The sequence below is a fragment of the Anomalospiza imberbis genome, chromosome 25 (assembly GCF_031753505.1).
Source record: "Anomalospiza imberbis isolate Cuckoo-Finch-1a 21T00152 chromosome 25, ASM3175350v1, whole genome shotgun sequence".
Taxonomy (NCBI): domain Eukaryota; kingdom Metazoa; phylum Chordata; class Aves; order Passeriformes; family Viduidae; genus Anomalospiza; species Anomalospiza imberbis.
Window position 1 is genome coordinate 6,650,920 of NC_089705.1, and position 24,186 is coordinate 6,675,105.

Consider the following 24,186-nt stretch of genomic DNA (forward strand, 5'->3'; position numbering starts at 1 on the left):
GACAGCGGACAGGGACAGGCACGGGGGACACGGGACACGGACAGCGGAAAGGCACAGGGGACACGGACAGGGGACACGGACACGGACAACGGACAGGGGACACGCACAGGGGACACGGGACACGGGACACGGGGCACGGGACACGGGACACGGAGAGGGACAGGCACAGGGGACAGGGACACGGACACGGGACACGGACACGGGACACGGACACAGGACAGGGGACACGGACAGCGGACACGGACAGGGGACAGGGACACGGACACGGGACACGCACAGGGGACACGGACACGGGACACGGACAGCGGACAGGGGACATGCACAGGGGACACGGGACACGGGACACGGGACACGGACAGCGGACAGGGGACACGGACAGCGGACACGGACAGCGGACACGGACACGGGACACGGACAGCGGACAGGGGACACGGACAGCGGACACGGGACACGGACACGGGACAGGGGACACGGACACGGACACGGGACACGGGACACGGGACACGGACAGCGGACACGGGACACGGGACACGGACAGCGGCAGGAGCCGGAGGCCGCCCCGCTGCGGTCACGAGAGGGCGCTGCGGGAGCCGCCGCCGCCGCCGCCGCCGCAGCCCCGGCACGGCCGGACCGGTCCCGCCGGTCCCGCTCCAGCCCTTCCTCCTCGAAGAGGCGATCACAGCCCCGAGCAGTGGCGGAGGGTGGGAACTGCCCCCCCGGCCTCTGGTCCATCCCTTCCAGCCCTGAGTCTGGCTCCCCACGAGCCTCGTGCGGGGGCTGGAAGTCCCGCACGGGGATTTTGAATCCTGTTCCTCGACCAGGGCAGTCGTGTCCGGAGGGGTCTGCAGGGGCTGGGACTGTGACCTGGACCTGGGAACACACCTGGAGCATTTCGGGCTCCTTTTGAGCCGCGGTATTTCCATCTTCCCACTCCCTCACCCCTGGGAGCAGCAGCCTTGTGCTTCACCCCCGTTCAGGTGAGCTGGGAAATGCCCATAAATCCTTCATTTGCAGTTCTGTGCCCTGGGCCTGCAGGTGGGGGATGCTGCCCAGGGCCTGAACGTGGGCACCTTGTCCTCACCACCTTATCACCCCCTGCCCCAGAGCTCCAGGGGTCTTGCTGTGGCTCTGGGAAGCTTCCAGGCCTCGGAAGCCATTCCCATGGCACCTGGATGCCCTGTGCTCACCTTACTGTGCTAAGCTCCTCTTGGTCCACTTCTCTCTTCCCCTCTAAAGCTCTTTAAGTCACTGATCTCGTTAAACCTCAGCAATCGGGTTGTTTTGCCCTGCAAGTTAATGTGCCTAATTCCTGCCCCGCTGACTCCTGACGGCCAGCCCACGTCCCTGAGCCCTCGCTGGGCTCACTGGCCCAGCACAGGGCTCCCCCTGCTCGTGTCCTGCCGGGCTCTGACCACAGAAACCCCCGTGGAGCGGGATCCCAGGGGATCCCTGAGGGAGGGGTGGCAGGCTGTGGATGGTGCCATGCCCCTGTGCTGGCAGCAGGATGAGCAGGGATGGGTCGGGGGTGCTGCAGAGCTGGGCAGGGCTGGAGCAGGATGAAGAGCTGTGCCACGGGGTCCCTGTGAGCCTGGTGGGTGCCCCAGCACCCCTGGTCTGCCGCCTCTCCTGGGGTCTGCCCCATGGCCTGGCAGAGCTGGGATGAGGCTCGGCCGTGGTGCCCACCCTGGCACAGCTGCACCGTGGTGTCCCCCCACAGACCCGCTGCTTTTGGGTGATGAACGGCAGAAAATGTCTCAGTCAGCCTCACCCCCCTCCTCACAGCCCTTTTCCAAGCATTTGGGTGTTCAGAACAGATTTGTCCAGGCATTTGAGCCCCTTTGCCGAGGAATCCTTTAAGGGAAATGCAGTAATTAATTAAACAGGGTAATTAATGCCACCACATGTGGGTTCTTAAGGCCTTTCTCCCTCCAGGAAGGCTGGGCTGGAGCTGGGCACAGCCAGGACTGCCCAAGCCACGGTTTTCCAGGGCTCGGGTATCCCTGCCTGTCACCTCCACCCCAGGGCTGCCTGGATCACCCCTGAGTTTCCCACCACGCAGCAGCGTCTCTGTTTTCAGTCCTGGGTGCCCTAATCTGATCACACGCCTCTGCCCGTGCCACAGCTGCTCCTTCCCAAGGCCCACAGGTGCTCCACGTTCCCAGCTCGGGCAGGATCTGGCGCCTCCTCCAGGGACTGTGTCCCCTGCAGAGGGGAATTTTCCTCCTGCTCCTCCCCAGAGTGGATCCCAAGCACCCTGGGACCCGCACCTGCCCCTTCCCTTCAGCACCAGGGCTTCCCTACAGCCACAGCAGCCAAATCTGTGGATTGGCAAGTCCTGGGAAGGGCAGAGCAGTGAGGAATGGCCCCCAGAATAGCTCCATGACGTGTACAGCAAAGGGCAAGGTGCTGGTGAGTGGTTTTACCTTGCTCACTGTCCCGTCTCCCGCTGGGGGAGTGGGACAGATTCCCCCTGCATCCTTGATACTGTAAGTTATAATGAATATTTAAAATTGAATACATGAAGTGGAATGGGTAGGTATTAAGCCCAACTCCAAACCCTGCAGCAGGGACACCTGCTCCCCTGCCTGCTTCATTCCCTGCCCCTGCTAATCCCCAGCACTCTGAGATGACAGGAGCCCTGTAACCTGATCACGGTTCATTAGGAGGTTTAATGAGACTAATTGCCAAAAGCACCAGTTATTGCTCCAGCCCTTCCCTCGGGAGGATCCAGAGATCCCTGGGCCCTGTGCGCTCGGCTGCAGGTGAGGATTTCCTAAAAACTGCAGCAGCATAACCCTCAAAATGGACAGATTTGGGGGTTTGGGCTTCCCTTCCAGAGAGACAGCTCCAGGCTTCCACACGCCCCAGTTCCATCGTGTGGTGCTCATCCTCCCCTGGGCTGATGACACCAGGACCCCGGGCCTGGCTGGGTGGGAACAACCCCGGGCACAGCCCTGTGCCCACCGCCCCCACGGGACCCCCGGGCACCACGAGTGCCACCGTGGGGTCCCAGCGATGTCCCCGGGCCGTGCCAGCCCCGCGCCCACCCAGCGGCCCGGCCGGGCTGACGCTGGGGGCTAAATCGGTCGGTGACAGGCAGGAAAGGAATCCAGGAGCAGAGCCAGGCACAGGCTCCTCTCGGCTCTCCCTGTCTCGCCTCTTATGGAGAGGAGCAGGAGGGAAGAGGGCCGGGAGCAGCTCCCGTTATGGAGAAGCCCTGGGGAAGCCCTGGCTCACCCGTGTCAGCCCAGCAGGGCACGGGGGGAGCAACGTGCTTGGGACACGCCACCACCCCTGGGGACAGCCGTGAGACACGGGCTCCAGCCGTGCTGCCGGGGGTCCGGGGGCTTCCCCGGAGGTGCAGCAGGCACCCCCAGGTTTTGGCAGCTGCCAGAGGCTCTGTGATCCCCGCACGGGCAGAGGGACGCGTTGCAGTAAAGCACCAGGGACAGGGACTGACATCCAGCGGGAGCACAGGCGGGGCCGCACTCCCACCTTACAGCTGATGCTCTTGGAGAGGAGGAGAAGGAGGAAGAGCTCTCACCAGGCGCTGGTGGGAGCAGCCAGGCATCACCCTGGCCTCACGCCGGGGTTTCCGTGCCTCAATCCCCAACGAGCTCTGACCCTCGCTGCTCCAGCTTCGTGTCCCTCTGCCGGGGCAGGAGCAGGAGGAGCCGGGGAGCTCAGGAGCTGTTGGGTGTTCTGACACCTCGGGGCTGCCGGTGCACAACCCTGCTCAGCTCCACGCACAGGAGGATCTGGGGGGAGATTTGGGCTCTTTGAGATTCTTTAGCACAGAGGGCAGGGCAGAGCCAAGCACGGTGCAGTCCCAGCTCTCCCTCAACACCCCCTCCCTCATGTCCACAGGGATTTTCTGAGTCCATCCAAGAGAGATTTCCCTTCTGGGTTGCAAATTAAAACCCATTTTGTGCAAACCCACGGAGCATAAAGAGGCTCAAAACCCAAGCAGCTCAGCTCAGTGACAGGTCAGGGCACAGCTGAACCCCATGGCCGAGTCCAGCTCCCTGGGAACCTCCCCCTGGAGCCGGGGAAGCAAATCCTCCTGCTCTTTCCCACGTGTTGTTGCGCTGGACAAATATTTGTTTTGGAAAGCGCTGCTTTGCCCCGAGCCCTGCAGCCAAGGCCGGCCCTGGCACCAAGGCTGCTCGCAGGGACGGATCCTGCTCTGACCAAAGCTCTTGATTGCAGGGGAGCAGCCCCGGGGCTGGATTCCAGGGGATGATCTCTGCCTGTCTGCACCTTGCTCAGAGCAGGAGGTGCTGCCACAGCCCGTGGGTCTGTGGGCTCTGGCGAGGGGATTCCCTTCCCCAGCGAGAAATCACCCGGGAGGGGCAGACGGGAGGTCAGCACCCCATCTGCAGCACCCCGGCCTTGGGGGACGGCCACGGGGTGCTCAGGGCTCTTTAATGTCCACACCAGGCTCGCGGCCCCCCAAAATCCTAGGAGACAGGCTGGGGATACACCTGCAGAGGGAGAAGCCCTGAGAAGCTGCTTGAAAGTCTCGGAGGGAAATCCCCGCCCTTCTGTGCTACTTTACAGCCTCTCTTTGCTTCTGGAAATGCGCTTTTGGCCGGCGGGAGCAGCAGAGGGGCTGTGGCGGGGCCCGGGGGGTCTCCGGGACAGGAACTGGGGGCAGGGACCCCGCGGCGCTGCCCGCGCTCCCCGGCCCCGGCCCCCGCACGGCCGGGAGCGGCAGCAGCGCCCGGCGCCGGGACACTGCCCTTTGTTTCGGAGAATAAAGTTAGCGCTGTTACTCAGCCTGTCGCTATTCCAGCAATTCCTGCCTCCACTTTCGCTCGGCAGCGGGAAACATTCCTGCCCGGGGGCTGCCAAGAAAAATACGCACCGCAGGGACGCGCAGGGACGGGGACTGGCAGCGCCGTGGTGGCAGGGATGGCTGTGGCACCGCGGCTTCCCGGGCTGGGCACCACACCCGGCTCCGGGATACCGCCCCTTTCACATCCCATAAAAACCCATTCCCGTGGGGAGCACCAGCATCCCATCCATCAACAAAGCTTCGGTCCCTCGGGTGACCGAACAGCCGCCAGAGGATGCGGGGACAAGGTGTGTCCCCTCAGTGTGTCCCGGAGGTGAAGCTTTGTCCCCGAGTGCCACCGATTTCCATGGAAAGTTTTGCTGATGCCAGCGGGGCTCCCACACGGAGCCCTGGGTTTGTTTTCCCTGCCTGTTTTCAGCTCTTTCCTTGTGATAGGCAAAGCCAGGAGCCTGTCCCCGAGGTCCCTGTGTCCCCAGGAGTGTCCTTGTGCTATCGCTGCCAGCGGAGAGCTCTGATAACCCCGCTCCGAGGGGGGAAGCAGCTGCCTGGAGGAGAAGCTGTGGCCAAATCCCACACAGCAGCACCCTCCTCCTGCGGCCATTCCCTCATCCCAGTGCTCCCAGCTCCCTTCCTGGCCAGCATCCCCTGCCCGCGCCGGGCTGGGGCCGTGGGACGCCCGGAGCCTTGTGAGAGCCGGCAGTGGATCCTCCCCCATCCTTTTCTGGGGAAGGTGCTCTCCGCTCTGCTCCCAGAGAAACGCTGGCATTGCATCCCCAGCCCCTCCTCTGGAGACCCCAGAGAACGGCCCCCCCGCCACCTGCACAGTCCTGAAGCTCCCTGAAAATCCTGGTGAGCACTAAAATCCAGCAGCTCCAAGCCGGCTGCCAGAGGAAAAGGCGGAGAGGCCGGGGCAGCACAGCCCCTGCTGGGGCTCCGCGCTACAATGCCCGACCCGGGAACAAAGGGAGGACAGGAGCGAGGCCGGGAACGTCCTTTCCCAGCCCCAGGGACATTAAACAAACCCCAAAAGTCCATTCTCCCTGTGTCAGCCCCGCAGGTCACCCGAGGTTTGATCTACAGCCCGGTGCAGCAGATGGAAAAATTCCCAGTGAGGGTTTTGGATCAGGTCCTGGTGTTTCTTCCCGCTGCTGGGACACTCCGTGCTGTGCTGAGCCCCAAAGAGCTCTGCTCATCCTCCAAAGCCCTCCAGAGGGGATCACAGGGATGTGTTCTCCCCACTCCCCTCTTCCTGAGAGCTGATAAATCCTTCCTATGAGCGGGACTCAAAGTCTGAAGGCTGAGCCACGGATCTGTTCACCAGCCTGGAAACATCCCAAATTTAAACCTCAGCTGCACTGTGAGCTCCCAGAATCTCAGCCCTCTGAGCTCCCATCACCTGCTCTGCTTTCAGCACAGGATTTAACCCAAATCCCCACTTTCTGCCAGAATTTCAGACAAGATGAAGCTGTATTTCCACTCAAGAAGAGCTGCTGAGAGCTCTGCAGCAAGAGAAGACAAGGACAAGTGGCAGAAAGGGGAATGGCTTTAAACTGAGTAGGTTTAGATGGGATTTTAGAAGAAATTCCTCCCTGTGAGGGTGGTGAGGCCCTGGCACAGGTTACCCATGGCGGGGGGTGGAACGAAAAGGTCTTCAAGGTCCCTTCCAACCCAAACCATTCCATGATTCTGTGAAAACAGTCCAGCCTGGGACACGCAGGGATCCATGGCGGGGGGGGGGGGGGGGGGGGACAGCCACTTTATTTTCCTCCTGCTGCCCTGGCTGTTCAAAGCAGGCAGCAAAATGCCCCCAAGGACAGTTTAAAAGCCTCACCTGGCTTTGCACAAGTGCAGGGTTGGCTGGGGCCAACCTGAGTAAAGCCCATCCCAGGTGAAGCAGAGCACAGTATTCACACTCACGGTGGCTCGTGGGCTCGGGGAACCCACCAATTCCCCCAGCTTGTGACTGCATTTTAACCCAAAGCCATTTTCATGTGGCTCTGTCCCCTGCTGGGCTCTGATAACCCCAAAGCCGTGAACAGAAATGACCCCAGAGGGCTGCAGCCTCCTGCTCTGCACACAGAGCCAGCCTGGGAGAAAGCAAAGGCTGATGTAATCCTGAAATACCTGAAGAACAGGCAAGGGGGATTCATTACTGCTCCAGCTGGGGCTGCCCAAGCCATGGAGTCACTGGGAGAAATTCCAACAGTGCCTCTGAGAGTAAATATCCCGTTCCTGCTTTGGCTTTTGGGCTGGTTTGGGGCTGTTTGGTGGTGCGGGGTGCTGCACTGCTGGGCTGGGGCTCAGAGGGGTGGGAAGGGGAATTTCTGGGCTCAGCTTCACCCCACCATGCAGCAGGGGCATGGCACTGGGCACGAAGCAGGGATGGCATGAGCAAGGACTGAGCCTGGGCGCCAGGATGGGCCAGCACAGGATGGCCACAGGGGCTGTGGCAGTGGGGACCCAGGGGACAGCTGTGGGCACAGCTGGAAACAGGGAAAGGCTGGCTCAGACCCCGTGCTGGGGCCAGGGAGCTGGAACACAGCACAGGACACCCGTGTCCTTATCTCAGCTGTCCTTATCACGCTGGGGACACATCAAGAGCTGTGCAGGGGACGGGCACACACTGACCACAGGCTGACCACACGCTGACCACACGCTGACCACACGCTGACCACACACAGCTCCAGGGATTCGGGCTGGAGCACAGGGCTCAGGCAGGTGGGCAGCGCGAAGCCCCCAGCGCCTCCTCCCCAGGGGACAATTGGGTCTTCCCTGGGTGTGACACACGCGTGGGGACTCCCGGAGCAGCCCTGTCCGGTTCCCCCACAGCCCTCTCCGGGCTGTCCTGCTGCAGGGGTGGCCCTGTCCTGTCCTGCCCGCTGTGACACCAGGCTGGTGGCAGCTGCATTCCCCGGCCCCTCTGGCGAGGTGAGAAGGCAATTCCTACCGGAGGGGGTGATGCAGGCTCCAGGAGGATGAGGAGTAAGGGGCACCCTGTGGATCCAGGGGTGCTGGTGGTGCCAGCCCCGAGGGTGTGCTGAGCTCTGCTGGGCTCCGTGTCCCTTCCCAATGCCCAAACCCTCGTGCTGGCGTTTAGGCTCTGCCATGTGGCATCTCCCGGCAGCCCTTAACACCAGAAAACATCCCCCAAGCTGCAGTGGGACCCAGAACCACGTCCAGGGGCAGAGCAGGGTGCTCCCCCCAGCCCGAGGCTTTTCCCGTGCTGGCTGTGCTGCAGCCCCTCCTGTCACCCCCTGAATCCTGGCATGCACTCTGGGATTCTGTGCTGCCCGAGCTCCGTGGTTATCCCAGCCTCCTCCTCCTCCTCCCCAGGGCCGTGCTGGAGCCAGGGCAGGGGCAGGGAACGGGACAGGCTCAGCAGTGACCACAGGCTCCTGCTGGCAGCTCCACCAAGGAGAAAACCGGGAGCAGAAGATGAAGCTTCACCCCCAGCAGTCGGGAACAAACACAGGCAGCTCCTCCCTGAGAGCAGAGAGGGAAAAGCCATCCCAGCACCTCTGATCCCACAGCTCTCGGGGGCCTGAGCTGGGAGCTGGGACAAGCCCCGTGGTCACCCCAGAGCTTTTGGGTCCCCAGCCCCACTCGGGGGCAGTGGGGACCCCCGCCCCGAGCAGGAAGGAGGGAAGGGAAGAGGCTGCAGCCAGTGAGGGGCTAATGAGAGGGGGATTTCCTCAATTAGGGGATAATGCCGGTAATCCCGGCTTTCCAAGGTTTAGGGAGCGCCGGCCGGCCGCGGGATGAGCCTTCTTCCTCCCACACACGTGATGGTGAGTGAGGAGCTGAGCTGGGCAGCAGAGCAGCTCCCTGCCTGCCCACAGACACGAGCCCCGGCACCCAGAGCCCTGAGCCTCCCCTAAAACCCACCATCCTCTGCCCTCACCTGGCCTGGGGGCAGGAGCTGGCTCCCCCCAGCTGCCAGTGGGTTTGGCACTCACCCGGGGCTGTGGGGAGCTGCCAGGGGACCGTCACAGGGGAGAATTTATCCCTCATACCCAACCCAGCCCTGCCCTCTGTCAGTTTGAAGCCATTCCCCGTGTCCTGGCACGCCAGGCCCTTGTCCTCAGGACGCTGCTGCATTTCTGGGCTGCACAATCCCGACCCTGCTGAGCCTCTCGCCCACCAGCAGCCCCAAGCCCTCCTCCCCAGGGCTGCTGCCCCCCCACCCCCCAGCCCGTGCCTGGGCCATCCCCGGGTCTCTGCGGGCTCTCTGCACACCCGGGATGGCCTCGGGGCCGATGGGGTAACTCAGCCCGCCCGGGTAAAACAAATCATCGGCCCAATAACCACCGGGCAATTAGTGCCATCAGCAGTGCCACCATCTCCGATTCCCTGGGCGTTCGTGGGGGCGGAGGGCCCTGGTCCCTCCCGGCTGAGCTCAGCTCTGACGTGGGCCCTGCTGAGGATGCTCTTACTCACTGCGCCCTCCGGCACGGCACGAGCGGAGCGGCAGCGCCCTGCCCAAACGAGCAGGCTGCCTTCAAAGGCTCCCCTCTTCTCTGGAAGGGCACGTTCCCAAAGCCCAGAGCTGCTGCTGCTGGGAGAAGGCGACACACGTCCCCAGCCCTCGCTGTCACCCTAGGGAAGGGCTGGGCCTGCCCTTCCCTTCCCACCGTCCACGGCTTGGGGTTTTTAGTCTCTGATCTCAGCTCAAACACCCCCGGGCAGACCAGCACCTTTTGAGGGACCGGTTCCTCCCGAGCCCTGCTAGCAAACCCCTCTGCGAAGGGGGATCACAGCCCCGGTGCTCAGCCCGGCCATCGGAACGTGCCAGCGCCATCCAGGGAAGGAGGAGCGGAGGCAGGAACTGGCTGAACTCGTTGCGCTGGTGACATTTGGGAAGGGTGACTGTGAGTGGCATGCTAACCATCATGTCCAGTCTGTAAGGAATGCATCCAGGATCCATCAGGGGAGCAGTCGTTAGGTGAGTCAGGGCACGGACACGCGGATTCAGCCGGGATTTCAGCCCAAGCCTCCTGTAATTGCATATTAGTAGAGGGATGCTTAAAGTAATCAGCTGTTCCAGCCACGCCGGCTGCGGGGGGAAGGGAGGAGGGCTGGAGGGGTGTCCGTACCTCCAGCCCCTCCTTGGATTACAAGGCAGAAATGTAGGGCACACAAACAGCCCGGGAGCGCTGGCTTCCCCTTTGAAGGCAGGGTGACACTGCTCCAGCTGAGCCCGGGCTTTGATAGCGGCAAGATAAGGAGGGTAAACACACCGTGGTGGTGGAGAGGGCAAGGATCAACCTCCCCAGCCAGCCGGGGCTGCGTCCCCATCCCGTCCCCGTCTGCCAGCAAAGGGAGGGTGGGAACGGCCGCGGCGCTGGGAAAGGACCGAGCTGCTGGCAGTGAAAATGTGAGCTCTGTGCTGGCAGCGAAAATGCGAGTTCTCACCTGCACAGGGAGAGATAACACATCTCACACCGCCCGGCGCCTCCCCGGGCGCCGCTCCAGCCTCTCGCCCGCTCCGGAGCCACCGTCCCACCCTCCAGCCCTCGTCCATCCCGGGAATGTCACTATTTCCCCCTGGCATCGCAGGTGGGATGGGGCACAGGAGTGCAAGGACACCCCGTCCTTGGCCTCCCTCGGCTCCCTTGTGCAACACCTCGAGGCTGCGGTGACAAGGCAATTGGTTTCTTTTCCTCCTTTCCTCAGGAAACGCCTCTGCCATGGCTGTCAATCATTCCCCGAGCACCTCGGGATGCCAGCGGAGGATTTCAATCAAATTTGTCAGAGCCATCGTGTTTCTACAAGCTGGAATGTGTGTCCGGGCCCGGGGATCCACCCAGTGAGGGAACAGCAAACCAACAGCACCTTCCAGCCCAGCAGCAGCTCGGCCACGTGTGGGTCATTCCCCAGAGAAAAGGAGCAGGGAAGAGCAGGCATCCGGCACGTTGGGAGTTTGGGGGAAGCTGGAATGCTGTGGAGCAGGCAAGAGGCTCTGCACGAGCTGATCTCTTCTTGTGATGGCTCAGGAGGGACGGGAATGCCTGAGCTGCTCATTCCAGGCTGGATCCAAGAAGCCAGAGGTGAGAGAAGGTGGTTGTCAGGGAAATCATGGAGCTGTTAGCCAAGAAGTGTGTGGCAACCTGTGTTTAGAGCTGAACAGAACAAATACTCCATGTACAGAGGAGAAAAAAGCTTTTTAAAGGTTCCTCTGCCTGTGCACACAAAAGGTTCTACACCCAGAGGGGGCTGGACGCTGGAACAGGCTCCCCAGGGAAATGGTCATGGCACCGAGTCTGCCAGAGGTCAGGAAGAGTTTGGACAGCTCTCAGAAGCACACTTGGGGCTGTCCTCGATGCTCTGCGTGGTTCTGTCCCAAGCCAGGGTGTTGCACAGTTCCAGCAGCAGCTCAAACCCTCCTCGGAACAGGAAAGGCTGAGCCCGGTCCTAGCAGGGCCGGGACATGGGGTCGGGTCGGTGACAGAGCAGAGTCCTGGCCAGCTGTGAGCTCCCCCGGGCCCGGGGCAGGCAGCGGGGCTGTGCCATCCCTGGGCAGCTCAGCCCGGCCCGGGAGCCGTCGGGGAAGGGACACATCAATGGAGCGTTTGTCCCGCGCTTGGCAGCGGGCGCTGCAGCCCCGAGCGCGGCTATAAATGGCCAGAGGAGCCACACAGACAGGCTGTTCTCTCCTCTGCAGCAGCTCCAGGAGCAGCCTTCACACCCAGGGACGAGGAGGAGGAGGAGGGCAGCCAGGGAGAAACACTGGCACGCTGCAAGGAAAAAGCTAAATAGAGAGATTAAAATAAAATTTAAATGCCATGCTGGGTCTAGCAAGCCGCCTGCACAGAGCTGGTGCCAGCAGATTAGGGACGGCTGGAAGCAGGAGGGCTGCAGCAAGATGCTTCTTGCATGCTGGAGTCAAGACAAATTCCTGCCGTTTCAGTGAGCTTGGAGCACGGCCAGGTGTCCTTCCAGGAGAAAAAGCTGCAGCTGCAAAAGCCGCATCCAGCCCCAGGAGCCATCCTGCTCCGCAAGGCTGAGTGTTTTTGGATGCTTCCGCAGCCCGGAGCGGGCACAGCCCTGTGCAGAGGGGCTGTGGGCACGTGCAGCACTGTGCCACCCTCCCTGCTCCCAGCTCCAGTTGCCGAGCTGGGCACGGCCCAGACCACGGGGCTAAACACGGGCACTGCATTTAGAGACAGCTGCTCTGAAGAACAGCCACCCCACACACGCCTGAGCCCAGAGCCAGGCTGAGGGAAGCACTGCAGCAGCACCCAAGTCTGAACTTCACCCAGCAGAGCCTCGGGCACATCCTGACTTACCCATCACCCCCTCAGCTCCAAGAGCAAAATAACGACAGGCTACAGGCTGTGAGAAAATATATAGGGTTTTTTTTAATTTGACAATTAACAAAAGAGGGATCGGAATCTCGGCTGTAAACATTGATAGCTCCTTTCTGATCACCACGAGCACTTTCCACCAACATCCCTTTGTACGGTCTGATCCAGCCAACAATGCTGAGCCAACTCAGTCAGGGCTTTTGTTGCTCTGCTCACGGTCACAAATCCAGAGGCAGCTTATTCACCACACTTCCACAGCAGGGCCAGCCACCCACACAGAAGACAGCTGAGGGACTAAGATACTTCAGGGCTGCTTCCATACGTGAGACACACTTGGAAAAGGCAGGAGATCATGCTGGGTTTGGGCCAGAAAGAGGGAAACCTCTCCAAACCCAGCAGAGAAGGGAAAGCAGAGAGGGAAACCTCTCCAAACCTGGAGAGAAATGAGCCCTGCAAAAGGCAGAGCCTGCTCAAGCAGGGACAGGGACTGTGGCAGTGCCAGCCCAGCCTGAACATCCCAGCCCCGTTGTCAGAGGGAAGCTTTGGCCCAGGACTGTGAACATTTGGAGATGCAGAGCCAGCAAGCTTGTCCCAAAGAGGGACTGGCACATCGTCAGCTCCATTGTTGCAGTGGAACCAGAACTGCCGGGAGCTTGACAGAGGGAAGTGAAACTTCATCCTGGGCTGGAGGGCAGCCAGGGCTGGAGGAGCTGCACCCGGCTGCCACCGTGCCACCCGCAGCACACGGCTTTTCCTGGGACAGAACCCCCCCAGCCCTCAGCCTCTCCTTCTCCAGGAGGAAGCAGCCTGCAGGTGGGTGAGCTGCACACCAGGACCGAGCCCGGGGACTCCAGGCACCTCTCGCTGCTCACAGCAGCAGGGGACGGAGCCATGGAAAGCCAGCAGGGAGGGTCCTGGTGCCACCCTGGCCACCCTGCCCCTCCAGCAAGGAGCAGTGTTTAAAACAAAGCTCCCTCGGCTGCAGGAGGGACCTGACACCAGCCATGGCACGTCCCGGGGCTCAGAGCTGCTCTGGGCCGGGGGAGCACCAGGCAGAGCCAGAGCCAGGGCCTCAGCCTGCCCCTTTCGAGGTGCACAGTTGATTCTGGACCTGGTTTTTGGTGGGAACGGGGTCAGGTCATCTCCTCACACCACCTGGATGGACAAGCAAATAAAAATAATCCAACAAATTTGAATACACTGTATTTATTCGTAACAGATTCTAAAGAATCTAGTGAGTCTATGTCAAGCCCATTGCATGACAAGTGATACAGGTATAGGGAAAAAAAAGACATTTAAAACAAACAAAACAACGAAAAAAAAAAAAAGAAATCAAGTGCCATTCAAGCTACTGGAATCTTCCAATTGCCCCCTCACAGGAGGGGGCAGCACAGTATCACTGCAAGGTCTAGAAAAATTCGGGTTCAAGCCACTCACAAGAGTCCCACCGCACACACTCCATAAAGCCAAAGTGCCATCTCAATGGTAGGTCGCCCTGTCGAGCTGCTGGCTGTAGGGGACCTGCTTGGACATCTCAAAGGGAAGGAGGAATCTCAGTTTAGTGTGTCTGTGGGCAGGAGCAGCCTGTAAAAAACACGCTACACGGCATCTATGTTCAGTTTCAAATGCAAGAAAAAAAATCTCATCTTCCTCAAAGCCACAGAAGTGGCACAGTTCGGCTCCCAAAAGCAGCCCCAAACCAGTTTTACCTCGCATGGGAAATCCCAAGCTCCCAGCACAGGGATGAGGCTCTGGGCAGTTGGGGAGTGCAGTGAAGGCAGAGCTGAGCTGCAGGGAGGCAGCGAAAACCTGCAATCAGCACAGGGTCAGTGCCACTCCCCCAGCTCCGGCCCTGCAGGGAGCAGAGCTGGGCCAGCTCCGGCCGGGCTAGCTCATGCCAAGAGGAAGAGCCACCCCCACCCCCCTTACTCCCCGTCCACACTGCCCCTACCCCAAAAAAGGTACCAATCTGGCTATGCACATTCCAAGGATCTAGTCTTTATTTCAATCTGCCCGGCTATTACAAGTTTTGTCACAAAAAAACAAAAAAACCAAAAAACCCACAAGTTAGTAAAGATGCTGGAGCAGTCAGCCTGGGAGGCAGCACCAGGAAGCCGTGGTGCCCCCGGAGCAGCATCCCCAGGGAAAGCCTGCTGCCTGCCCTGCAGGTGAAACACGAGCTCTCTGGCAGCGTGAAAACTTCTGAAAACTTCTGTGCTCCGGACACTCACCAGCTTCAAAGCCACATTGGACTGAGAGAGACAAGCCCTCAAAACACCGAGGGTCTGTTTAGAAGACATTTTTTCCCTAAGGCCAACTAACTTCACCCCCCTTTCCGCCCCCAGGCTCCATTTCTAGCTAGAGAATGAATTTCAAATGCTGTCAGTGGCTCACACAGGGAACCACAGAGCTGGGAATAGGCTGCTTTGGAGACAGACCTGCCCAAGGGATGCTCTCCAGCATGGAAGAGGCCTGTCCACCTCCCTGGAGGACAGAGCCACAGCTGGAAACGACTGACCAGTGACCTGGATGGTTTGTGCTTCAAAGGACAAGCCTCACCTTTCCCGATGGCCCAGCTGGCCTGTGGCTTTGTGCATTAAAATCACACTGCATGTAAAAAAAAAAAAAAAAAAAAAAAAAAAAAAAAAAAAAAAAAAAAGAACAGCAGCATTTCAAATTCCCCTAGAAAATACAGGATTAGGTATGGCAGCCTGGGGCAAGCTCCTGGACAAATCACCTGCCTCATCATTTAGGAACGCTACTGTATTTTGGCACTGCAGACTTGGGAGCTTGAAGAAATCCACATGTAGGTCCCTGCTGCCTTTTCTTCCAGCAAGCCCTGCACAGCATTTTCTATCATGCACTCCCCCCCTCCCCAGTGCTCCCAGTTTCAGGCATTTCCATGCAGCCATTCCAATCCCCCCAGGTTATGCAGCCCCACTTTGGCAGCTCTTTGCTCCAGCTGGTCCTTCACAGGCAGCAAGTGATGCCCAAAGCCCTCAGCGACACAGAACCTGCTCTGGCCTCAGCCAGGATAAGAAATGATCTTGCGACCCTCCCCACCCACGACAGAAACATTTTCCTTTTCAGACATTCCCCACTCAAGCTCTGGGCCATCAGCCCCCACAAAAAATAATAAAGGTTTACAGTACAGTTGTGTTTATATTGTTACAGGCACTTAAACAGGATTCTTTGGTCCTTCAAAGGAATTAGCCACCCTGGCTTCTCTTGGCAGAAACCACAAGTTTGCACACCCATAACACCTCCTGCACTAAAAAAAAAAAACCACAATTCAGATCCATTTCAGGGCAGTGCAGCTCTACCTTAGCGTAATTCTACAGTCTCCCCTCACACACCCCACCCGCCCCATTGCCTCCACAATTCCACAAGGAGTCATTTCCATAACACTGCACTTCCCATCACAGTGTACAGCAGACAAGGCTCGTCCCAACAATCCCAGGAACGAGACACTCAAGCAAGAGTCCAGGAAGTTTCCTTTTGTTGCAGTTCTAGGAAGGTTGGTAGGTTTTATTTTGCTCCCCCTCCCCACCCTCCCAACCCCCCAAGGCAAGGAAATACCTTGGAGGACAGACCCTGGAGTTTGTCCTGGCTCAGTTACAGGGAAGCCACGTGGGGTAAGACTGATTGCAAGGCAGGAAGGGCTGCACGTGGGTCACGTAGTAGTTGAAGTTTATTTCACTGACATAAGGGGCTGGCTGGTAGTAGCAGGTAACGTTTGTGACGGTGGGGATGATGTTCTGCTCAGCCAGGACCCTCACAGCCAGCATGGCAATGAGGTTCAGGGTCTGCCTCCTCTCGTGTCCCATGAGGCAGACTGTGCTCTCGTTGACCACCCTGTGCAGGGTCATCAAATAGTCATATCTGTTGCTCTCCATGCCCACAAAGTGGCTCTGCAGGTAGCACTCCAGCTTCCTCAGCTGCTCGCCGATGTCCGAGAAGTCTATGAAAAACCTGGAGCACATGTACCTCTGCAGTGCCTTCATATCCACCTCGGACTTGGGCTTGAAGCCCCTGACCAGGAGGTTGCAGTACTTGAGGAGCCCCCCGCCCCGGATCTCCTCGGGGTTCCTGGTGGCGATGACGCGGTGGCGCAGGTGGTCCATGGCCTCCTCGAAGTCCCCGTACATGCTCTCCCCGGTGACCGTGGGGTGGAAGTTCTCGGCCATGGGGTTCTCCGAGCACTCCCCGAAGAGCAGGAGCGAGTCCAGGATGATCTGGAAGGAGTCCACGCTGAACTCGAACTGGCGCCGCAGGGAGTCCACGAACTTGAGCTCCACGTTCTTGCCGCTGTTGTTGGAGAGCGAGATGAGGCTCCAGCGGTCGGTCTCGTTGCACACCTTCACCAGCTTCTGCACATAGGCCTCCTTCAGGGTCATGGGCGTGATCTTGTCCTTGTTGACACCTTCGGGGAGGAAGTCCAGCAGGCAATCCATGACCACATCTTTAACCAGCTGGAAAACGTCTTCGGTCTTCAGATCCACCCCGAAAATGAGGTCCAGGTCCTTGTACCCCAAGCCACTGTCCTGGTGCAGGACGTGACTGGCTGCTGAGCCGTTCAGCCTGACGTTGTGGACGGGGATTCCCTTCTTCTCCAGGCGGCTACGGACAACCTGAGACAGAGACAGAGTCAGTGAGAGGCAGGAGGAGCTCCTGGAGCAGCCTGGGGACAGCAGGAGCACTCCCAGCGCTTATATGGGTCACTCCAGTGCAAGACAGTAAAATAAAAAGCTAATCCATTGGAAATAGGTCACTCTGGAAAGCATCCCAAGTCCTGCCAGCAGCTGGGGATGGCTCTCCTTTACTTATTCCCTGGCATTAGAGATCTGACCGCACACGATCAGCTGTTCTGCCTCCAGTGCAGTGTCTGCTCTCCCTGCCTTCCCCACTCTGGCCTGGAGAGCCTTCCTGACCCCATTTTTTGGGCTGGTCTCTGCCCTCTACATCCCCTCCCAGTTCCAGTGACCAAGCCAAGACCAGCCAACCCCAAAGCGACCCCAAAGAGGAGGTGGCAGCACAGTCTGCAGCAGTCCCCGTGGATTTAATCAGGGTGGCTCACCCCTTTCAGCCATCCCTTCAGCCTGTCAAGATTCATTAAAGGCAAATCAAGATGCCAGAGCAGCTCAGCCAGGCGTATGCAAGTTCATGTCCCAACTAGTAAGTGTATCCTAACAATTTCCAGTGTGTCAGAGCTTCGTGCTGAGCTTGGCGTGCTATCAAGCACAAGAGGCCGCTTTCATCTTACGGGTGTTACTCCGGTGATTTTAATGCTGCCTGCTCAGTCCTGGCACACCCAGCAGCCCCTCCAAAGCTTTGTTCATTTACAGGAAAGCTGAATCACCTGCCTGATTACTTAACAAGAAGGAGGCTAAAATAACCCCCAAGACCATAAAATAAACTATCTGGACACCAGCTTATAATTTGAGTTTAACTCAGCTCAGAGATCCCAGGAAGATTAGGTTTGCACCTTCCAGCAGAAGCTCTTCCCACGTCTCACCCTGCTTTCGTGTTCCCCTCCAGCCATTTCCCTGGGACCAGCCAGCCCAGAGCAAGGCCATGGCTTGAAAGAGCTGCAGCTTGGGACACAAGTGGACAAATTGGATCACCAAGAGCCAGTCTGACCAGGCCCTGCAGCCCTGTGAGCCTGCCCTAGTTTGAGAGGCCCCACAAACTCTGCGCTTTGGCTGCCCAAAACGTGAATTTCAGTTCAAAGCTGTATCACGACATACTCTTGGCTGCCCTGGGCCCGAGCAGTTCTGGGGGAGATGAGAGGTGCTGCGTTTCTGGTCTCAGCAGCAGTAAAACTGCCCCTCCATGGGTTTTGTTTGGAAGGGAGAACACACAAAAGGTCAGGGACTGCAGCACGGAACCCTCGTCACATCCCTGACCCTCGGTGACCGCGCCAAGGGCCAGCAGCAAGTTCTGCTGCCTTCCCAAAAACATCCCAGAACAAACCCACTGCTGCTTGCACACCTGGGAGGTTGTCAAGGCTCACGAGGCAGCTTCCCTGGTGGTGCTTCCCCTCTCCCCCTGACATGAGCCATCCCTGCTCCGGCTGGAAACGCAGCCGGGCTCCTCGCCAAGCCGGTGGTGACAGTCACATGGCAGCAACAGTTAACCAGGGACTGCTCAGCACCGGGAGCCCAGGCCACACCAGCACGGCCAGTGCAAAAGCTGTTTTCCAAGGCAGACAGTTGGACGAGAGGAGTCTGCTCCTGGAAGACACACAGGGCTATTCCCCCAAACGGAGCGAGCGTCACCCAGGGGAGCTGCTGGCCTGCCCTCGCTGCCAGCTGGAGTCACGCACCCGGGGCACGGCTCCAGCACTGCTCGTGCACTGAGAGAGCTCTGCGCTCTCGGGCTTAGAGAGACAAGATATAGGTCACCAAGTCTCAGATGCGGGGCTGGGCCCGGTGCTTGGAGAAGATCTTGTTCCAGATTAATTTCTAACCCCAAAGAACATCTGCTTAACCCCTTTCTGGGCACGGCTCAGGACCTGCAGCATTCCAGACCCACAGGCTCCAAGCTCACTCAAGTTCCCCAGTCTGTGTGAGATATATCCAGAAAAAAGGGAAAAAACCCAATCGCTCGAGTCGGCGCTGTCCCAAATCATCCCAGAAGTCTCCAACCTGCAGAGCGGCAGGGAGCAGAGCACTTTGCCATTCCCTGGGAGCTTCCACCCCCCAACCTTCACCTGGAGCTCGTCCCCCCTGGCTGCAGGCAGTGGGTTCAGGGCTGCATTTTCCCCCAGAGGGTTGGATATTTCCAGGGTTAGGCAGCTGCTGACCTGCTTCCCAAAACAGCAGCTCACCTTCCGTGTGGTTGGGATAATTGACTGTGACAGCCAGGCAGGAGCAAATCCTGCTGCGTCCTGACCTGCGCTTCCCACCTCCCACAACAACAACAACAGGATAAATAACTGCCTTTTGGGTTACTTGTTCCAGCTTAGTCAGCCCTAAACACAGGCTCTGCCAGCACGGCCGGGCACAATTACAGCCCTCAGCTATCCCGTGTTTGAAGCTGCTGCTGGCAGCATCCTCTGGGCAGCAAGAACTGCTGCAAGGTTTGGTGCTGCTCAGGGCCGTGCCGCTGCCCCAGCCCAGGGCAGCGTCCTGCCTGCAGCTCAGCTCAGCGCAGCCAAAGCCAGCGCTCCTGCCCCCCACGGATGCGGCAGCAACTCGAGGAATTCCAAGCCAGCCGTTCAAATGTCACCTTTCCATCTCCCAGGCTTAACTCTAACTATTTCTCAAGCAGCTGAAGCTCCAAAATCCCGGTTATTGTGAAAGCCAGTTGGGTCTTAGCGCCGTGAATAGGCTTTTTAATTAGAAGCCAACATGCCTGATTTTATATTTGATGAGTCATTACTGAGGAATGAAGTCGCCTCCCAAATATGAATATGCATCAGCTCATTCGAGCTACATTGTTAGTTTAATATTAAACACAGTTATTACTTGATGGTTAAACTGAGAGGAGCTCGTGAACAAGCCGAAGTCTTGGGCAGGCTCTGGAGAATTCAGCCAGGGGTGCCCAGAAATCAAAGGACACGGACATTTGATCTGGCCTTTGAATTAATAACTCTGCCTCTTCCAACACCAGCCCAACATGTCCACCAGCACGAAGCCATTTCGTGGAAGCAGCTCCAAAAAAAGCCACTTTTGCCCTGGCCACACACATTTCGCTGCTTTTTAGGGCAATAAATTAACTCAAAAAGAGTAGGAACAACCTAAGAGGGGAGGAAGCTAAGCAGGATCAATGGCACAAGCTGCAGTAGCTCCAGGGATGGGGTGAGCTGCCCAGGAGGCTCCTTCCAGCTTTAGGCATTCCTGCTGTGGCTGCTGGCAGGGGCCAGCCCCACCAGGACCCCCAGGAGTGGGAACCGGGGCCAGCTGAGCACGCAGCACCCCCGGGATGAGGGGGGCCAGCCCCCCCAAACTTTAAACTCCCCCTGGAGCAACCAGACCAGCCTGGACAGGACTGGGAGCGGGCTGCTCCAGCGGAAGGTGTCCCTGCCCAGGTGGAGCGAGAGGCTTTTCCCCAGTTCCAAGCCCGGCAGGAGCCAAGCAGCATCCGGACCAGCTCCGAGACACGCAGCGGCGTTTCTGGGGGCGTCCCGGGCAGAGCCATGCCCGGGCTCCCTGCGCTCCCTCCAGCCCAGGGCTTTCCCCGATTTTAAGGTCCCTTCCCACCCGACCCGCCCAGCGGCCCCGCGCTGCCCCGGGCCCGGCGGGGGAGGCCGAGCTGCCCGGCCGGGCTGGCTCGGGGCCCGCCGGGCCGCGGATCGCCGCCTCAGCACTTTTATTAATTCTCCCTGCGCCCCGCAGGAGCGGGGCAGAGTCCAACGGGGCGGCGGAGCCGGCCCGGCCCGCGGCCCCCGCTCACCTGCACGATGGTGCGCGGCCGCACCGACAGCGTGGGGAAGTTGCCGCGGCCGTGGATGGGCACGGCCTCGCCCAGGATCTGGTCCAGCCGCTGCACCTGCTCCCACGTCAGGACGCTGAAGCGGCTCCCGCGCTGCTCCGCGCCGCCCGGAGCGGCCCCCGCCGCCGCCTCCAGCATCGCCCCCGCCGCCAACGGAGCCGCTCACCCGGAACCCGCCCGGAAACCAGCCGGAAGTGCCGGTGCGGAGGGGAAGCGGCAGGAAAATTCAAAAATAGTGGGGGGGGAAAGCAAAAAAAAAAAAAAAAAAAAACCAAAAAACAACCCCCTTAGTGGCGCCGGCGAGGGGCGGCTGCGCGGGGCGCGGCGGGAGCGCGGTCGGTGCCCGCAGGGTCTCGCACAGAACCGGCCCCGGCCGCCCCCCGCCCGCCACCGGCTCCGCCGAGCGCTGCGCCCGCCCGCGCCCCGCCGCGCCTTTTATGGACCCGCGCCGCGCCCCATTGGCCCGGCCCCCCGCCAATCCCGGCCCGAGACCGGGCCCAGGGGGAGGAGCGCGGCTGGACCGGGGCCAATCGAAGCGGCGATGAGGGGAGGGGGCGGGGACAGAGGCGGGGTGAGGGCGGGGCAGCCCCGCCCCCGCGGCGCGCGGGAATCCCGGCCGTGATTGGCGGGGCGGGCGCGCGCGCGGGGGCCGGCGGTGACCGGGCCGGGACCGGGACCGCGCTGCGGGACCCCGGGCACGGCCCCGGGCCGGGACCGCGCCGCGGGACCCCGGGCACGGCCCCGGGCCGGGACCGCGCTGCGGGACCCCGGGACGGCCCCGGGCCGGGACCGGGACCGCGCTGCGGGACCCCGGGACGGCCCCGGGCCGGGACCGGGACCGCGCTGCGGGACCCCGGGCACGGCCCCGGGCCGGGACCGCGCCGCGGGACCCCGGGCACGGCCCCGGGCCGGGACCGCGCCGCGGGACCCCGGGACGGCCCCGGGCCGGGACCGCGCTGCGGGACCCCGGGACGGCCCCGGGCCGGGACCGCGCTGCGGGACCCCGGGCACGGCCCCGGGCCGGGACCGGGACCGCGCTGCGGGACCCCGGGCACGGCCCCGGGCCGGGACCGCGCTGCGGGACCCCGGGACGGCCCCGGGCCGGGACCGCGCTGCGGGACCCCGGGACGGCCCCGGGCCGGGACCGGGACCGCGCCGCGGGACCCCGGGCACGGCCCCGGGCCGGGACCGCGCTGCGGGACCCCGGGGACGGCCCCGGGCCGGGACCGCGCTGCGGGACCCCGGGCGCGGCCCCGGGCCGGGACCGCGCTGCGGGACCCCGGGACGGCCCCGGGCCGGGACCGCGCTGCGGGACCCCGGCCATGGCCCTAGGTGACACTGAGTCACACTCGTGCCACACCAGTGCCCTTTGGTTCCCCCGTTGGTGTCCTTCCATAGGCCCTTGGTGCCCTTGGATATCCCGCTGGTGCCCCATCGATGCCCGTGGTGCCCCATGACCTGATGGCCCAGTGATGCCCCACAGATACCCCGGTGCCCCACAGACGCCCATCGATGCTCTACAGGCTGGCGCCCCATTGATTCTCCCTGGAGTGATGCCCCATGGGCTGGCACCCCACAGATACCCCACGACCTGTCACTCCACAGCTCGGTGTCCCCATCCTGACATGCCCAGCTCCCCCAGGCCCTTCTCCCTGGCCAAAAGGGTCCCCCTGTGCCAGCTCTGGCACCCAGGGTCACACCCGGGGGAGACGGAGCTCCAGGAGCTCAGACCCATCCCCTAAATCTCAGTGCGTGGCCCAGCTCTCAGCTGAGCCACCACCTCCCCCTGGGGCCAGATGTGTCCCCAGCCTCTGACCACCCATTTCCTTTCATCCCAACAATTCCCGTCCCTTTGCAGCGCTCATTTCTCCAGCGTTTCACCCTGCAGACATTTCCAGCAGGGCCCTCCCTGCTGAGCTGGTGCCCCGCGGTCCCGGGGACGGACAGAGTGACTCCAGCTCCACACCTGCCCTGGCCTCTCCCATTTCCCTGCTTGGAGCTGGGATCCATCCTTAGAAGCCAAGAGCCCCGCTAGGAGATGAGCCAGTGCTGATTTTTTTTACACCCTCGCAGGGTTTTATTGCAAGAACTCCCCTGAAAACTCCCGAACATCGACCCTGGGACTTTCCACCTCAGGGACGGCACTGCAGAGCTCTTCCGAGGTGCAAACTCAGTCTCGGAAGATCTGCCACATCCCGAGGGTTTGCTGCTGGAAGCTGGAGGCGGCTGCAGAAGGAGGAACTGGGGGAATTGGGGCGTTCAGGAGCATCCACAGCTGGGGTTGGAGGGGAGAGCAGGGAAGTGGTGTCCCGAGCCCTGATTCCCTGTGAAACCCTCCCCATTCCCTGATGCACTGACAGCCAGAGGGGCTCCCGGGGGGCTGGAGTCCGCTCTGCCGCGGTCCCCATTGGGATGCTCCTTCTGCTGTGGGGTTTTGCTCCCTGTGACTCCACCAGGCTTCTCCACCGGGATGAAAAGCTGCACCTCGGTGCTCCCCGTGAGGCTCCCAGCTGGGCCGCAGGACAAGGAGAGCCCTGCTGGAAAGTGATTTTCCAAGGAACTTGATTAAAAAATCAGGCAGCTGCCTGTCATTGCAAAACCCTTCTGATGTTTTGGAGCAAAACTCAAAAAGAGTTTCCAGCGAAAAAGCTGGATCAGGGAGGGTTTCGCAAGGGGCTGAGAGGGGCCAAATGGCTTTAGGGATGAGGATCCATCCAGCCGGGGGATCCAGCGGGAGGAAGGGCTGATCGGGCTGAGCACCCCACGGCCGCGGGGCCTGGGGGACCGCAGCTCTGGCAGCCCTGGGGATCCAGGCAGGGACAAGGCGCTGCAGATCCCGCCGGGATGAGCTGGGCTGGACTCTGGTGCTGCCCGGGCCCCAGGGGACAGGGGTGCTGCTGGCTCCGGGGGAAACCTCGGCCCACTGGAGAGAGCTGAGGGCTCGGGCCGGACCGGCTGAGCCGCTCGGTACCTCGGTCCCAAGCGAGAGCCGCCGGCAGCGAGCCCGGCGCTGCGAACGGCACCCGGGCCGTTTCCTTCCAGCTCAGCAAGGGCCAGCCCGGCCTTTATTCGTTTGTTTTGTTGGCAATTAAGGAATAATCATCGTCTTGGGGTGAAACGCGGGCGGATCCTGCCTCCCGGGGTGCCACGAGGGTGGCAGAGCCCCTTTGGCGCTACAGGGGTGGGCCAGGGGCTGGGCGCCTCGGGAAGCCGTGACCCCGCTTGCCCCACGGGTCTGGGGTCGGCAGCACCCCGGGGCTGCCCGGCGGACCCTGCTCCGGGCCCTGGAGATCGGCCCGGCCGGAACGCGGCACCGGGGGAGGAGCGGGGACACCCCGCTGCCCGGGCAGGCAAGGAGCGGCTGGGGGGCAGAGGTGGGACCCCCCAGCCTGAGCTGAGCCCCTCGGGGCGCTGGGGACCCTGGGCAGCCCCGCGAGCCCCGTCAGTGGGGAACTGGGGCTGGGAGCGGCCGGGAGTGGGGCAGCGGGTGAAAATCCCTTCAGCCTGCAGGGGAAGGGACCCCGGGGACTCCGTGACTCGCGTGGGACGGCTCCGTCCCACTCGGCATTAAGCAGGGCGTGTGCCAACTCCCTGAGCAAGCAGGAGGGACCAAGCCCTGCTCCCGGAGCCACCAACGTCACGCAGCCG

General features: G+C 61.2%; 1 protein-coding gene across 1 annotated transcript; it reads right to left on the bottom strand.

Moving 5' to 3' along the window:
• Nucleotides 1-13,292: 13,292 nt before the first annotated feature.
• Nucleotides 13,293-20,930, bottom strand: TENT5B (terminal nucleotidyltransferase 5B). The gene is made up of 2 exons (XM_068172979.1): nucleotides 20,500-20,930; nucleotides 13,293-16,733 (listed from the first exon to the last, which is right to left on the bottom strand). The coding sequence occupies exons 1-2, from the start codon at nucleotides 20,674-20,676 to the stop codon at nucleotides 15,714-15,716; spliced, it is 1,197 nt and encodes a 398-aa protein (XP_068029080.1). The 5' UTR covers nucleotides 20,677-20,930; the 3' UTR covers nucleotides 13,293-15,713.
• Nucleotides 20,931-24,186: the final 3,256 nt, after the last annotated feature.